General features: G+C 38.0%; 1 protein-coding gene across 1 annotated transcript; it reads right to left on the minus strand.

Moving 5' to 3' along the window:
- Positions 1-13,534: 13,534 nt before the first annotated feature.
- Positions 13,535-15,024, minus strand: LOC138897408 (uncharacterized). Its single transcript, XM_070183375.1, has 2 exons — positions 14,633-15,024; positions 13,535-14,096 (listed from the first exon to the last, which is right to left on the minus strand). Exons 1-2 carry the CDS (start codon positions 15,022-15,024, stop codon positions 13,535-13,537), a joined length of 954 nt encoding a protein of 317 aa, XP_070039476.1.
- Between the last annotated feature and the right edge of the window lie 508 nt (positions 15,025-15,532).

Consider the following 15,532-nt stretch of genomic DNA (forward strand, 5'->3'; position numbering starts at 1 on the left):
TTCTATTGATTCTTTTTGTGGACTCTTTTTGTGGCGCCTACGACGAGTCACCAATGTACAACCTTCATCGTCATCAACTTTGTTGTTCTCCAGTAATTCTTCATCTTTACTTTCTTTAAAACCAAATAAGTCATCGAGACTGAATGAGCCAAAGGTGATAGAGACTTTTTTTCCTTGAAGACAAGAACTTCTCTAGAGGGTGGCTCACAAGTCTATGGTATGTGTAGTAATTTGGGTCATTCGTTTTACCAGCTTTATTTGGCCGCTTCATCTATAGAAGCTGAATGAGATTTAACTCGAGGAGTTATTCAAAAATTGCTTGCACATCAGAATCCAGAAATGGGTACTTCTTCTCTTGCATTTCCTTTAGAGTCAATTTCCCACTTAGTTTATCTTGAAAAGAAGTGGATTTCGTACTCTCCTTCTTGCTCGCCTTTGTTGTGAACTTCACAGGTAATGTGTTGACATTCATGGCTTCTTTATTTTCAGACTCGGGTACAAAGTTGCCCCACTTCCAGATTTCTTGCTTGTCGTTATCCTTTGCAAGTCTCATAGATAGGCAGCCTTTCGTTTCCAGCGGAGGCCATGCTTAACCTCATGTCATGGGCACGAGTCGCAAGTTCTTCAAATGTACTATGCTTGATACCTTGCAAGATGTGGCGGAGTCCCCAATGCATGCCTTGGATGCACATCTCAATACCAGAAGCTTCACTAAGCCTGTCTTTGCAGTTGAGGCTTGCATTCCTCCAACGATTGATAAAGTCGATAACTGGTTCACCCTTCCGTTGACGAATATTTGTGAGTTCCACCATGCTCACAGTGCGCCTTGTTCTATAAAAGTGATTGAGGAACTCTTGCTCTAGTTGATCCCAGCTATCAATAGATCCTACCTCGAGGTCTGTATACCAATCAAAATCATTTCCTTTTAGCGAGCGAACAAACTGTTTGACGAGGTAATCTCCATAAGTCCCAGCGTTATTGCATGTCTCAATGAAGTGCGCCACATGTTGCTTTGGATTGCCTTTACCATCAAATTGTTGAAACTTTGGAGGTTGATAGCCAGTAGGCATTTTCAACATATCGATCCTTGCAGTGTATGACTTTGCGTATGTAAGGGAGGACTTGGCAGCAACCTCATACTTATTCTTAATGGTTCCTTCAATAAACTCCTTCAGTTGATCGATTGGAATCATCCCTTCAGATGAGACAGGGATAGCCTTAGCGGATGCTACTTATCTTGGGGGAGAATCACTCTCTAGAACTTCTGGGAGCTTGCCAGGTACGTGGGTCGATTCTTCTTCCATCAAGATTCCCATCCTATCTGTTAGCTTGTAGATTCTAGCATCTTGATTTTTCATGCACTTGGTCAAGCCAGTGATTGCTTCCGTCAAGTTTTCCAACTACTCCTCCACAAATGAAGTGTTTGTCACCATGGCTTGCATGATTGTCGTGGACGATGGAGAGTAGCATGGATTGTCACACAGATTGATCCTTGATTGGCTCACGCTATGTGGTGTAAGTGGGGAGGATACATCATTTGAAGCATCGTCACTTTCCTTTACAACAGAGTGCTTGGATCCGGAGAGGTCAAGCAGAGCAAGAGTTTTTTTTTTAATCTTTTCAGCAACATCGCTTCCTCCTACGAGTGCGTTTGTGGAAGATCTTGCTCCTTTTGAAGATGAAGATCTAAAAACAGGGGTTGATGCGGATGGCACTTGGGGTGCTTGTTGTCGTAACGAGCTTGCTTTGCTCCTCGTAACTGGTCCAAAGCTTTCAAAAATAACATCGAGGATGCTTTCCGCATCAGCATAGAACCTGGAATTAACAACCTTGGTGGAAGTTGAACTAGAGTTGATTTTCTTTGAAGCCATTTCAATGTTCTTGAACTTTGGTGATTGAAAAGTTGAGATGAGAGGTAGAGATTGTCCCACTGGGCGTGCCAAAATTTTTAGACAATAAATTGCGTCGAGAAAATAAAATCAAGACCGAAAAATATTGCAACAATCGTAGTATTTGATTTCAAGTAATTTGAGTATACAATCTCTATGAATTCTCTAATTCTTCTTTTCAATAGGAGATAAATTCAAGGCCTTTGAGCTTGATCTTAAACCTATATTTGTTGTCACAAACGATGATCTTGAATTCAACTAGCACGAACTTTGATTTGAACTCGTACTCCTTGAATCTTGATTTGTTCTTCGTTCTTGAGCTTGAAATTGATTTGTTCTTCGTTCTTGAGCTTGAACTTGATTTGTTGAACTTGAACTTGAACTTGATTGCTTGAAACTTGAAACTTATGGAGGAATTCGCAGCGTTTGATCCACGAGGTCTTTCTTTCTTCTTGTTATAACTTTTGGTATCTTTTTTGAATTATGAAGACCCCTATTTATAGTTATGGGAGGGAAGAGTTATGATAAGGACAAACTCTTTCCGACCAATCAAATTGAAGTGTGACAAGGCCGCATGTGATTGGCTAGAACATGTCACTTGCACATGTGGCGCGGTTTCATTGGCCTTTTAATTTGGCTTGCATGCTTTGTCATTTTGACACGTGGCACGATCCTATTGGCTCTTTCGTTTGACTTGGCGTGCCACGTCATTTGATACGTGGCACCAAACTGGGCCTCTAGGAAGATGATATCTTTGGCTTAATGAAGTGGGCTCATCACTTTAGCCCAATTAGATGGGCTAGCCCAATGAATTAAGACTTATTTATTTAATCCATATATATTGGACTTATAGAATTAATTTAATTATATTAGCCCATAATATTTATTTGGACCAATATATCTTGAATTTAAAATATAGTCCAAATTATTTTATGAATTTAATTTAAATAAAATTTATATGCCTACAATTACATCTCTATATGTAATTTATTACAGGAATATACCATACAAGATTATGATTATACAAAGAAGAAATGCTTATATTGATTTGAATTTCTATCAAATAAACGTCTTAGGTTTTGTAATTAGTGAATATTTTGTTATTTTAATTTATGCATTAAGTAGTCGTATCTGTCTCTTTTTTTAAACTTTTGGGCGATTATTATTTCTATTTATTGACAGACACTGATACAAAATTATAAAGAGATAAAAATTATACAATAATGCACAAAGGAAGCTGATATTTCTTTATATTTTTGTCTAAAAATAAAATAAAAAGAGATAATCGTGAACCTGACCAAGTAAGTAAAAACCCTTATTTGTTTAAAGAAATCTAAGCTATATTCATTGTCAGTCTTACTCTTCCTAGCTAGAAAAATGATCTTGAAAAGAACTTTTGTAGATCCAATTGAAAAATGCACGTGGGCATAAATTAATTACAATATTAAAACTATACTTAGTCCAGTTTAAATAAATAATATGATTCTAAAAATTTTGACGGCATTTGTTTAGTTAATATATAAGATTTGTCAAATAAAAAAAAAATCCAAGACATGCAAAATGCAATTAGTAGATAATTAGCTGATTTCAAGTGGAGAGGTAGAAAAAATCGTGACTAAAATACTAAATAATAAATAATACAATAACAATATGAAAGGAACAAAAGGATGGAAAAATAAAAGATCAGTGTAAGATTATAGAAGGATAAGACCCATTTAAAATAAAATTGAGAAAGTATTTTTCAATTATGACGAGAAAAATCATATAATGCATAACACATAACTAAAGTCATAAAAATTAAAGTCTAAAAATATTAAATAATCAAAGAATTAAAAATAACAGAATAAAATAAAATTAAAACTAATTTTCACATATAAACTTTTTAATATAAAATTAAATTTTAACAAATAAATAAAGGAAAAAATTGATTGCTTATTGAATGTAATACGAAAGTAATAATTATTAAAATATTAATAGGATTTTAATGAAAGAACTTCTATGATTATACCACAGACGAATTTAAATTCAAATTTTTATATTATTTATGAAGTAATTATTTCAATAATAAGTAAAATACTAAATGGAAAAAACTAATCACAGTAGAATAAAAGAGGGGGGGGGGGGGGGGTGAAAACCATGTGACGATACTTATATTTTGAATTAACTTAAAAAATAAAATAAACTAGGTAATTGGTACTAATAATACTATTCATAAATTTAAACAATTCAATAACTATGAACAATAGAATAAATTTTAAAAATAAAAAATATTTCAGGAGAAAGAATGTATGTGTGTGTGTGTGTGTATATATATATATATATATATATATATATATATATATATATATATATATATATATATATATATCACGACCCAAAATCTAACTAGCCGTGATGGCACCTAACCCAACCCGCTAGGTAAGCAAAATAATAATAAGACATAACATAATGATGAAGATAAGAGTCAAAGATGAAATAACTGAATTTTATACAACTCTCCAAGGATAGGTAGTACAAGTCATGAGCCACTAAGACTTAGATTTTACAAAAAGAAAAATTGAACGGACATAATTACAGTATCTGTTTGGATTGTACATGAATAGAATTCGAATATAAAGCTACCAAGGACAAGTGATAGCCATAACTGGAACGCGGGTACATCTTCAATGCCAGCTCCCGCCATACACAGTAGCAATAACTCCAAGATCTGCGCGCAAGGTGCAGAAATGTAGTATGAGTACAACTGACCTCATGTACTTAATAAGTAGCCTAACTAACCTCGGCAAGGTAAAAGAAGCAAGAACTATAGATGATACTCGCTAACACCTGTGCAGTTCATAATTTCAACAAGTATATAGCAGATATATGATCAAATCAGTAAAATCTCAAGTATAATCGCTTTGATGCTCAAATTTCTTATTTTAAAGTGTTATGCTCAGTCAACAATCCAGCATATAAAGAAGAAATGCACTTAAATCAGGTAAGAAGTCAAGGAAATTGCAAGTGAAGATGAAAACCACGAATCACACCTCAAATCAAACTTAAAGAATTTTTGAATTTCAACTTCAAAAACGCGTGTCGAACCATATCAAATCAACCCGGAATGACCTCAAATTTTGTACACAAGTCACAAATGACATAACTAAGCTATTTTGATTCCCGAAACCACAATCCAAACCCGATATCATCAAAGTCAACTCCCGGTCGAACTTATGAACATTCCAAACCTTTAAATTTCTAATTTTTGCCAATTAGTACTGAAACCTTCTAGAAACATCCAAATGCAAATCCTGGCATATGCCTAGGTCCAAAATAACTATCCAGACCTAACGGAATCATCAAAACTCCGATCCGGGATCAAATACACAAAAATCAAATTTGGTCAACTCTTCCAACTTAAAGCTTCTTAGTTGAGAGTCATTCTTCCAAATCAATTACGAATAACCTGAAAACCGAAGCCGACGATTCACACACCGGCCGGGTCGTTACAATATATATATATATATATTAAAAGGGTGGTGGATAAGGATATTTGTCACGACCCAAAATCCCACCACAGGCGTCATGATGGCACTTAGTCTCTAAGACTAAGTAAGCCGATTATAATTACAATTCAAGCCAAATTTTTTTTAAAATAGATAATCAAAACCAACAGCGGAAATAATTACAAACAACCTCCCAAGATTGGTAATACTGAGTCATGATTCGCCAAAATGCACTGAATTATCCTACGGACTTTCAAATCCCAATCCGAACATACGCCTAAGATCGAAATCATCATACGAAGCTATTGACATTATCAAAATTCTATTCCAGGGTCTTTTACTCAAAAGTCAAATCTCCGGTCAACTCCTTTCATTTAAGCTTCAAAAATGAGAATTGTTCTTTTAATTTAATTCCGAATCTTCCGAAAATCAAACTCGACCACATCCGCGGGTCATAATATATATTACGAAACTGCTTGAGACCTTTAGTTACTGAACGTAGCGTAAATTCTTAAAACGACAAATAGGATCGTTACAATATTAAGCCAGGACGAGCTAATAAAAAGTCATCGTGCAATGTAATAATACGAAGTAGTAGATAATATAATAAAGAAAAATGAATAACATAAAATTATTAGATGACTATTTGATTTGCTTCCTTTAATTTTATAGAAATCTTACTATTGGGTATATTGCATTAGTTTGTTAAAATATAATATTTATAATTTGCTCAAACAAGTTAGTATTCTTTAATATTGATGTGTGAGTTGTATACTAGTTTAACTTTTTAGAGGCGTACACTTTGAATTTAAATAATGCAAGAACTTCTAAATAGGGAAGTGACCAACTGATAAATTTGCACCAAACTTTCTGAGTAATGACTTTGAAGGAATGATATAACCAGTTAGATTGTACATTATAATATAATCCGTTACTGTTTTAAATGCTTGAAAATAACTATGAGGGCATAGGTGTAATGACCCGGCCAGTTGTTTTGAGTGTATTAGCCCTGAACCCCTATTTACTGCTTTCTCCGTATCTGTTCCTACTTATATGACTTGCCGGGAGGTTTTGTTTTTGGTTTCGGAGTGTTTTGGGACACTTAGTCCATAAAACAGAAGTTTAAATCTTAAGATTTTGACCGTAGTCGGAATTGTGTGAAGACGACTCCGAAATAGAATTCCGTCGGTTCCTTAGCTCTGTCGTATTTCGCTCATTATCTGGATATGCCCCGTGAGTCTCTAGTTTCACCTGTTCATGTGTCTATACCGGTGGACGATACTATCATTATGGACCGTGTATATCAGTTATGTATGGCGACTATTGGGAGGCTGAAGATTAGAGTAGATCTCTTATTGCTTAGTATAGTCAATTTAGATGTTATCTTGGGTATGGTAAGTTATCAAATATTTTGTTATATGGCTTTGAGCCAAGTGGGGGGAGTCTGCTATCTATGATTTGATTGCACGATTTTGTACGGTATTGGTTTTTGGGCCGAAGCACACTTATTGATTGGTTATGACTTGTAGAAGTTGATATCGGGGATGACTTGAGTAAAAAAATTTCTTGAATGCGGGTTATATTGCACTTTATGAAAAATCATGAAATGATTAAATTGTTATTTTGAAGGATGTAGTGTGCACGAAGTGTGAATTTGATCGATGGTGTTAAGGAAGGGTTACCCCTTCGAGCGTTGCTGTGCTAATGAGGCATGTATCTTTCAGCCCGTTTGGGCGGTGCAATTTAGAATTTGAACAAAGTGAGTGGCTCCCGAGAAGTTTCTAATGGGTTCAAGAATTCTTTTTTCCCGAATTTGTGCATGGATAGAATCTGAGATTACATTTAATGGTTCTGGGATTTGCGATAATTCTGTATGATTGTGGATTCTACATTTTAGTATAAAAAAGGTAACAAGAATAATTTTAAATTCACATAAGGTATTTTCAGAGTAAGCGTTACAGTTGTGGTATTTATGGAGGTACTTAAGAAGAGTACAATGGCTTACCGACCTTATGGTGGTGTGGTGTTATGTTAGGGTGTCTTGTAGTGAGTTTTGGGTAAGGATCGTGGAGTTCTAACAAGGAGAAGTATCAAATTGAGGTTAATTTAGGAGAAACTCGAAGTAAATAGGACAACTGTGTAGTAGGCTAGACCAGTATGGTAATGGCATGCTTGATTCTTTTGGGTAATAATGACGTGGAGACGTTACAGATGTTTTGGTGGCCAAAGTCTTGGGCTTTAGTGACCTGCGTGGCTTGGGCGAGTTGGAGGAAATTAGTTCTGATAGCTTGATTTGGTACAAATGGATTTCAAAGTGTTCTTGATGGTTTCTACCATAGTTTGAACCGAATATTTCTACCAGTATGGGAACGTGTTATGTATTCTGATTTCCTCCTAGAAAGAAGCAAGAGGAAGGTTTCTAACTAACCGGGTATGTAAATTACTGGTGACTCAAGGTTGATAGTGAGATTCTTGTGCTTGACACATGATGGCATGATAGATGTGGTGTGTTGTACAGGATTAAGATTTACATGTACAAGGTGGCAGTTCATTCTTGAAGGAAAGTTCACGAATTTTGGACAGAATGGTCAGTGTTATATATTTAGATGAATGTTATAGTTGCTTGGTAATCCCTGAGAGGGGTGCGCGGTTGAAAGGGGGCATTGTGTTTTGAGTTACGGATGTTCATTTGGTATTGCGGTACTCTCCTAGTTGATCGACTGCTGATATTCAATTTTGCTATGTGGCACGGAAGAATTTTGGGAGTATTCCTCGTGGGATGATCGTGTATGAGAGATGTGTTAGACATTCTGGCGGTGGAGTTGGGATCAGATATGGGATTCGTGTGTTATATGGATTTTGAGACTGGGAGTTCTCAAGAGCAGGTTGTTTCCATGGTTGTGGACTGTGAAGTCATGGCCGAAGCTAGCTAGACGATAGTATGTGTTATGATTCAGTCATTGTGGGCTTTCGGAGGGTTATTTATCCATGTGTGGGTGCCTGGAGTTGATTTGGGGGTCCATTGGTAGGCCCAATTAGGATGTGTATTCTACACCGAGTCGGATTGGTTGGTACCACACTGCTATTATTGAGGGATGTGTCATTCGGTTGTTGTTGAGCTTATTTTATTTTGATATGTTCGGTGAGTTACTCTTCTATGCCACGAGGGGTTGTGATTCGTTGGTTGTATGCACCCATGGTGCAGTTCTATTGGGGCCTTATAGCGGAAATTGCGCGAAATGGGTATTTGGGTGATGCACTAGTGGTTGCGCATTGGTTATTTTCTTTCGGGTTTGTGTGGCATTGTGTCATTTTCTTCTCCATGGTTATGGTAATGCACTTTGAGTACTTGATGCCGGATTGCGTGTGGTTATTGATTTTGAGCATAGTGGCTGAGGTATTTCATATGGATCAGTGTTTGGGTGGGGTTGCTCATTGCGGCAGAGTTATGTTAAGATATGATCCTTGTGTTAGATTCGTGTGTTATGGTTCTATGGTGTGTGATGGGTTCTTAGCATTGCGTTAGTGCACAGATTGCACGGGTTGTGGCTTTAGATAGTATTGGTGTGGCATGTCAGTAGAGTAGCTGGCATTTGATAAGATGAAGTCGTCGAATCTAGGATGGATGCTATCAGATTTGATTGTGGCATATTTGGAAGGATAATATCGAAAGTCGGCTTAGGAATTTGCTATTGTTCTTGTCGAAGGAGAGAGAGCTCCACGACTGGTGGATCTGATGAATAGTTATGAGTCTCTGCGTGTTTCTTTCATCGTCGGTGGTGTACGAAGGTTTTAGAATGGAGTCTTGTTTGATATGAGGTTTATTACCGGCATGGGGTTGTTTCGAGCAGCTACGGTAATTAGAAATCATTGCTTTGAGCATTTGAGCTATGTGGTATTTGAGTTTTGAGTATTTAAGTTATGGTTACGGCTTTTGGTACAGCTTGTTCAGACTTATACAGTATGTAGGTTGCGGGATTCTGACCTTATAAGAAATTCAGGATGTTAAAAATTGGATTCTAAGGCTTGTGGGCTAGGTAGAATTAAGAAATTTCAGTTATGTGGTGTTATCAGACCTATATGGGATAGGGTGACGTGGGATCACCCCCGGGTACATGCGTGGTAAGATGGAATAGTGATTTGGTGGCTTGGAAACAACTCTTGGCACGTTCGAGGACGAACATATGTTTAAGTGAGGGAGGATATAACGACTCGGCCGGTCGTTTTGAGTGTATTAGCCCCGATCCCCTATTTACTGCTTTCCCCGTATTTGTTCCTGCTTATGTGACTTGCCGGGAGGTCTTGTTTTTCGTTTCGGAGTGTTTTGGGATACTTATAGCCCGTTTGGCCAAGCTTCTCAAAAGGCTAGAAGTGCTTTTTTTTCCCAAAAGCACTTTTTTCCTAACTTGAGGTGTTTGGCCAAGCTTGTTTGGGGAAAAAAAGTGCTTTTGGGAAGAAGCAGAAGCAGTTTTTGAGAAGCAGATAAAAGTAGCTTCTTTCCAAAAGCAGAAGCAGAAGCAGTTTTGACTTTTCTTCTTACCAAAAATACACTTAACAAAATATAGTATATACTAAAATAACCGGCAAATCTAATACTTAGGATATTAAGGTATAAATATTTCTTATTATTTTTAGGATAGCTTTTTAATATATAATGACTTTAGGGGTGAATGTTTTTATATTTGTTGAATAATTTTTAATATATTTAACTTATATTAAAATAATTAAGTACTTTTAAATTTTATTTTCATATTGTACTTAAATAAAATGAAAAGATTTAATTATTGCATGTAGTAACAAAATTTTGAGATTATTTATTTACTCATAATATTAACTATTAAGTAAATCTATTCATGTCCTTATTGGTAATTTGATACTTAAAAGTACTTTTTGAAAAGTTTGGCCAAACACAAATTATTGCTCAAAAGTGCTTTTCAGAGTGATTAGCCAAACACAAACTGCTTCTCTCCAAAAGTACTTTTTTCAAAAGCACTTCTCAAAATAAGTTGATTTCTCTAGCTTGGCCAAACAAGCTATTAGTCCATAAAATAGAAGCTTAAGTCTTAAGATTTTGATCGTAGTTAGAATTGTGTGAAGACGACTCCGGAATAGAGTTTCGTCGGTTCCGTTAGCTCCGTTGGGTGATTTTGGACTTAGGAGCATGTACGGACTGTGAATTTGAGGTCTGTAGCTAATTTAGGCTTGAAATAGCGAAAGTCGAATTTTCAGAAAGTTTGACCGGGAGGTTGACTTTTTGATATTGTAGTCGGATTGGAATTTCGGAAGTTGGAGTAGGTTCGTGGTTTCATTTATGACTTGTGTGCAAAGTTTGGGGTCAATCGGACGTGATTTGATAGGTTTTGATGTCGTTTATAGAATTTAGAAATTTCAAAGTTCATTAGGCTTGAATCCGTGTGTAATTCATTTTTTGGTGTTGTTCGAAGTGATTAGAGGATTTGACTAAGTTCGTAGCGGGTTATAAAACTTGTTGGTATATTTAGTTGAGGTCCCGGGGACCTCGGGTCGATTTCGGATGGTTAACAGATCAAAGTTTGATGTTGAAGGATAGCTGAAGTGTTGTTCCTGCTAGTGTAATCACACATGCGAGTGGGGAACCACAGGTGCGGACACGCAGAAGCGAAGAGGAGGCTGCAGATGTAGGAAAGGCTAGGAAGGGCAGGGGGCATAGGTGCGAGAAAGGATGCACATCTGCGAGTCCGCAGATACGAGGATGGGCCGCAGATGCGAATAAGGAAAAGTTTGGCATTTTCGCAGAAACGGACGAAGGGCCACATAAGCGACTCCGCAGGTGCGAGACCTGGAGCGCAGGTGCGAGCCCAGTGTTTTTGGTGGGTTCCACAGGTGCGGATGTTTTTGCGCAGGTGCAGAAATAGGGTCGCAGATGCGAAAAGCCTAGGCAGAAGGTTTAAAAGCAAGGGTTCGCGATTTTTGTCTTGTTTCAACATTTTGGACTCGGACTTAGGCGATTTTGGAGAAAGATTTTCGAGGTGATTATTGAGGTAAGCTTCTTGTACTCATTTTGGATTATAAAACTTGTTTCCCCACCTAATTAATGAGATTTTGAAGTGAAATTTGGGGGTTTAGGGCTTGAATTTTTTTTTGTCCAATGTCTAACCAACACGGATAGACATTTGGGTATACAAAAACATAGTGAAGTAAGTCTAGGTCAACTATACAAAAAAACTGCTAGAGATCCTAAATCTATTAAACAAGTGAATTGGAAGATCATCTTCCGAATACAACAAATTCTACATCTAGAAATTGTGTAGTAAAACCCTATGAGAAGAGGCAAAAACCAGGTGATGAAAGAGGGGACTATATTCAATCTTGCTTTGACATTGATGTCAAATAAAGCTAAGTTGAAGATAACTTACAAGAGGGCCCATAAAGCTGGGCTATGAATGTGCTGCTGTCTGATACTTCTGACAGAAGAGAGCGAGCATTGTCTATCTTCTACTATACAATGAGATCTTGGAATTGCCATTGATTGCTTCTGACTGTTGGGCCTGTGCTGCTGGGAGTTGTTGAAATAAATATGCAGGGGGGCTAGGTCTGGGCCCCTAGGATGTTCCTGCTGGTGATATGAGAGAGTGGCAAGTTGTTGAGAAACCTGTTGCTTGATAGCTGGGAGGTACAGGGGTGACTACTGATATGTCATCTGTGAAGAGATCTTTTGGTGAGGTTCATTGTGTTCAGAAGAAAGGCAGTAGAAGTGAAGCTGCAGATGACACAGTTCTGCAAACATGTTATGAATAATGTTTACAGAACTGTGTGTCCATTCCTTTGGTAACTGCTCTTGATGTGTGAGAGTTGATTGGGAGCCTTGGATGAATAGGTGCACTTTCAGTAGAATGAGCATACTAGATACTAATACCATATACTGAAAGTGCAGCAATTGATCAAAGCTTGCCAGGGTACCTGCAAAAAGTAGCAAACTATTTAGGGGAAAAAACTACCTTGTTTCCAGGTTGTTGTGGCTTCTGGAAACAGTGTATTGGATTGAGTTGTGATTTGGTGCTGGTGTGGGTTTGGGAGTCTTCTGAGAGTATGGAGTTTTGGTGATTGTGGATGGATAGGTGTGTGCATAAAGCTGTTGGGACTGGTTCTGACAATGAGGGAATGTGGTTATAGGGGTTAGGTGGCCACATGTATAATTGTGTGAAGAGTTGAGGTGTTTGGACTTGGAGTTGATTGTAACAAACCAGGGGTGTTTTGCTGAGTAGAAGAGGGGAGGGTAACTAGCTCAGTTGTTAAGAACTGCAGCCGAGGTTGTTGCTTTTGTTTTGACAGAGGGGAGTTTTGAGGAATTCTGCTTGTCCATTTGACAAATATTCAGAAGAACTAGCATCGAGGGTGTTAGTACTACACTCTGAATATTTGTAAATTGGTTAGTCATGAAATAGAAGGAACCTACAAAAAAGAAAACAGTGTTAGTTAAAATTTTAGTTTTTCTGCTCATTTTCCTGGTTCTGCTTCTTCTGTGAGGTTCATGAGTGTTTATGCTGGAGTTGTGGAGTTGCTAAGGATAGAGTTCTGCTCCTAGGTTCTTGTGGGTTCTAGGAGCAAGAAGGTTAATTGGGCAGTAGATGAGTAAAGGTCCTCTTTTGTGTGGTGTGAATTGCATTTCTTGTTGGACTTTCCTGTCACAGGTAAGGATGTGTCTTCTGTGTTCATGGTTAGAGTGGTATGTAGAGTTGATTGGTGTGATGGTGTTTGGAGTATATGGTAGGTTGTTGTGGTTACTAGTTCTGTTATCTTTGAGGATATATGGGTATGAAGGTGATTTCCAGGAAGTGGTAGGTAGGACTTCAATGCTTGCAACATACTATTGATAATCCTCCAATAGATTGAGCAACATGGTTGCTAATACCACACATTGGAGGACTGCCAATGGCCTGTGTAGATCATTATGGCCTGTGTAGATCATTATGGGTAGTTTAACTGTTGTCACCACTGCTCTCCTCCCAATGGACTTGAACATGGTGAGTGGTGGCCTCTTTCACAAAACTTGTCCCCAATTCAGAAAATCCAACTTCAACCATAAGGAGAAGGATAGTTGGTGGCCTGCTGTGTGGGAAGCTTGAGCTTCTTGATCTTCTTGTGGTTGAAGGCTGGTATGCCTAAGTAGTCCTGTAGGATCTATCCTCTGATGTTGTTAGGTAGAGAAGAGGATGAGGTATAGTTGGTTAATGTTGTGAGCTCATGGCTGAGTTTAGACAGTGAGTCAGCAGGGCAGTTAGCTTCTCTATAGGTGTGTGAGCATTTGAAACTTTCACATTGAATGCAGAGATTTGAAAGCTGCTGCAATTTCATCTTCAAAGACCAGGGGTAGTTTTTACCATTGGTAAGCCACTGAATTAGAAGTGCAGAGTCAGATTCCAAATGGACCTTAGTGAATCCATTATTCAAGCACCACTGGATTCCTAAAAGAGCTGCTTCTGTTTCTACAAAATTGTTGGTACCTTCCCCTAAATGAGCAGTTATGGCATGGATAAATGCACAGTTGTGATCTCTAATGATCACCCCTGCTCCAATATTTCGTTGGTTTGTGAGTGCACTCCCATCACTGTTGATCTTCACAAAGCCATGGATTAGCTTATTCCAAACTACCTGAGTGGAGATGGTTTGATGTTGGAGGTTCTCAATGAAAGGGTATAACTCCTGCCAGTTGTGGGGCCATTTGATTTCTAGAAAGTTGGCTCTAAGCAACAGGTTGATGTCAGAGTTAATGGAGAATAAAACTCTAGTCAAAGAGGAGGATTTGGCTCCATATTTGGCACTGCACCTATTCTTCCAAAATTCCAACAGATTATGATAGGCATGGTGTGTAGGATGAGCCTTTGTACTTCATTAAGACTGCTAAGAAGCCACCACTTCATTAGTAGTATTTTGAGTAGCATGTATTCAGTTTGAATTCCAACTGGACCTCCAAATTTCCTTCACACAATTCTGGCAAAGTTACCCACACTAAAGAGATGGTTGACTGTTTCATTAGAATGAACGGAGCAGCAAACACACCTAGTAACAATAGGATTGCTAAAAGCTAGCACCCTGTCATCAGTTGGAAGCTTATTTCTGAGAGGTCTCCACAAACAAAATGACCATTTGAATGGGATCTTTTTGTGCCATGTCATCTTATTGGAGAGGTTGGGTTGCATCTTTTTTCTGATTAATTCCCATGCAGAAGCACAAGTGAACTTGCCATCAGTAGTAGGGGTCCAAATAACTTCATCTTACAAGTTGTTGTTGAAGAAGATAGGGGTCTGAATGATCAGAGCGATCATGTGAGCTGGTGCACTCTCATTGAGTCTTTGAAGGTTCCACTGGCCATTGTTCCAAAAGTAGGAGACTGAAACATTCCCAGGTCTGCCTCCTTCATTTCTGTGAGCTGCTAGAGGACCTGACCCTAACCAGTTATCCCACCAGAAGCTGCAATTTCGAGATTGAAGTCTCCGTTGGATGTTCTTTTCAGCTTCTTTCTTGTTAAAAGTCAATCTTTTCCATGCTTGTGATTGCCCTGTATCCCATTTTTTGGAGATGGGATTAGATCTTTGACAATACTTGGCTTTAAGAAAGCTACTCCATAAAGATTGAGTTGGAGAGTAATTTTTGGGGATTGGAATGGCCATTTAATGTCGGATTTTGGTAAATTTGGTATAGTTAGACTCGTGAGTGAATGGGCTTTTGGGTGTTGTGACTTTTGTCATATTTTGAGACGTGGGCCCGGAGGCCGGTTTGAGCCGATTTCGGAATTTTGGCTATGATTTAGTACTTTTCTTGTCGAATTGATCCCTTTAGCCTATATTGATTGTATTGTATTACTTGTGGCTAGATTCGGGACGCTTGGAGACCGATTGGAGAGGCAAAGGCATTTCAATGTAAGGATTTGCTCTGTTTGAGGTAAGTAACGCTTTCAAACTTGGTTCTGAGGGTTCGAAACCCCGAACTATGTGTTATGTGATTGGTATTGAGGTGACGCACATGCCAAGTGGCGGGCGTACGGGCGTTCACCGTGAGAATTGTGGCCTGATTGATTTCATGGCACTGTATAGTAACTCTATCTGGTTGATATCCGCATTTTCATCATGTGATAAAGTAATTGAGCTGTCAATTATTCTAGATATCATGTTTAGGCTT

Source organism: Nicotiana tomentosiformis, chromosome 8 (genome assembly GCF_000390325.3).
Source record: "Nicotiana tomentosiformis chromosome 8, ASM39032v3, whole genome shotgun sequence".
NCBI lineage: Eukaryota > Viridiplantae > Streptophyta > Magnoliopsida > Solanales > Solanaceae > Nicotiana > Nicotiana tomentosiformis.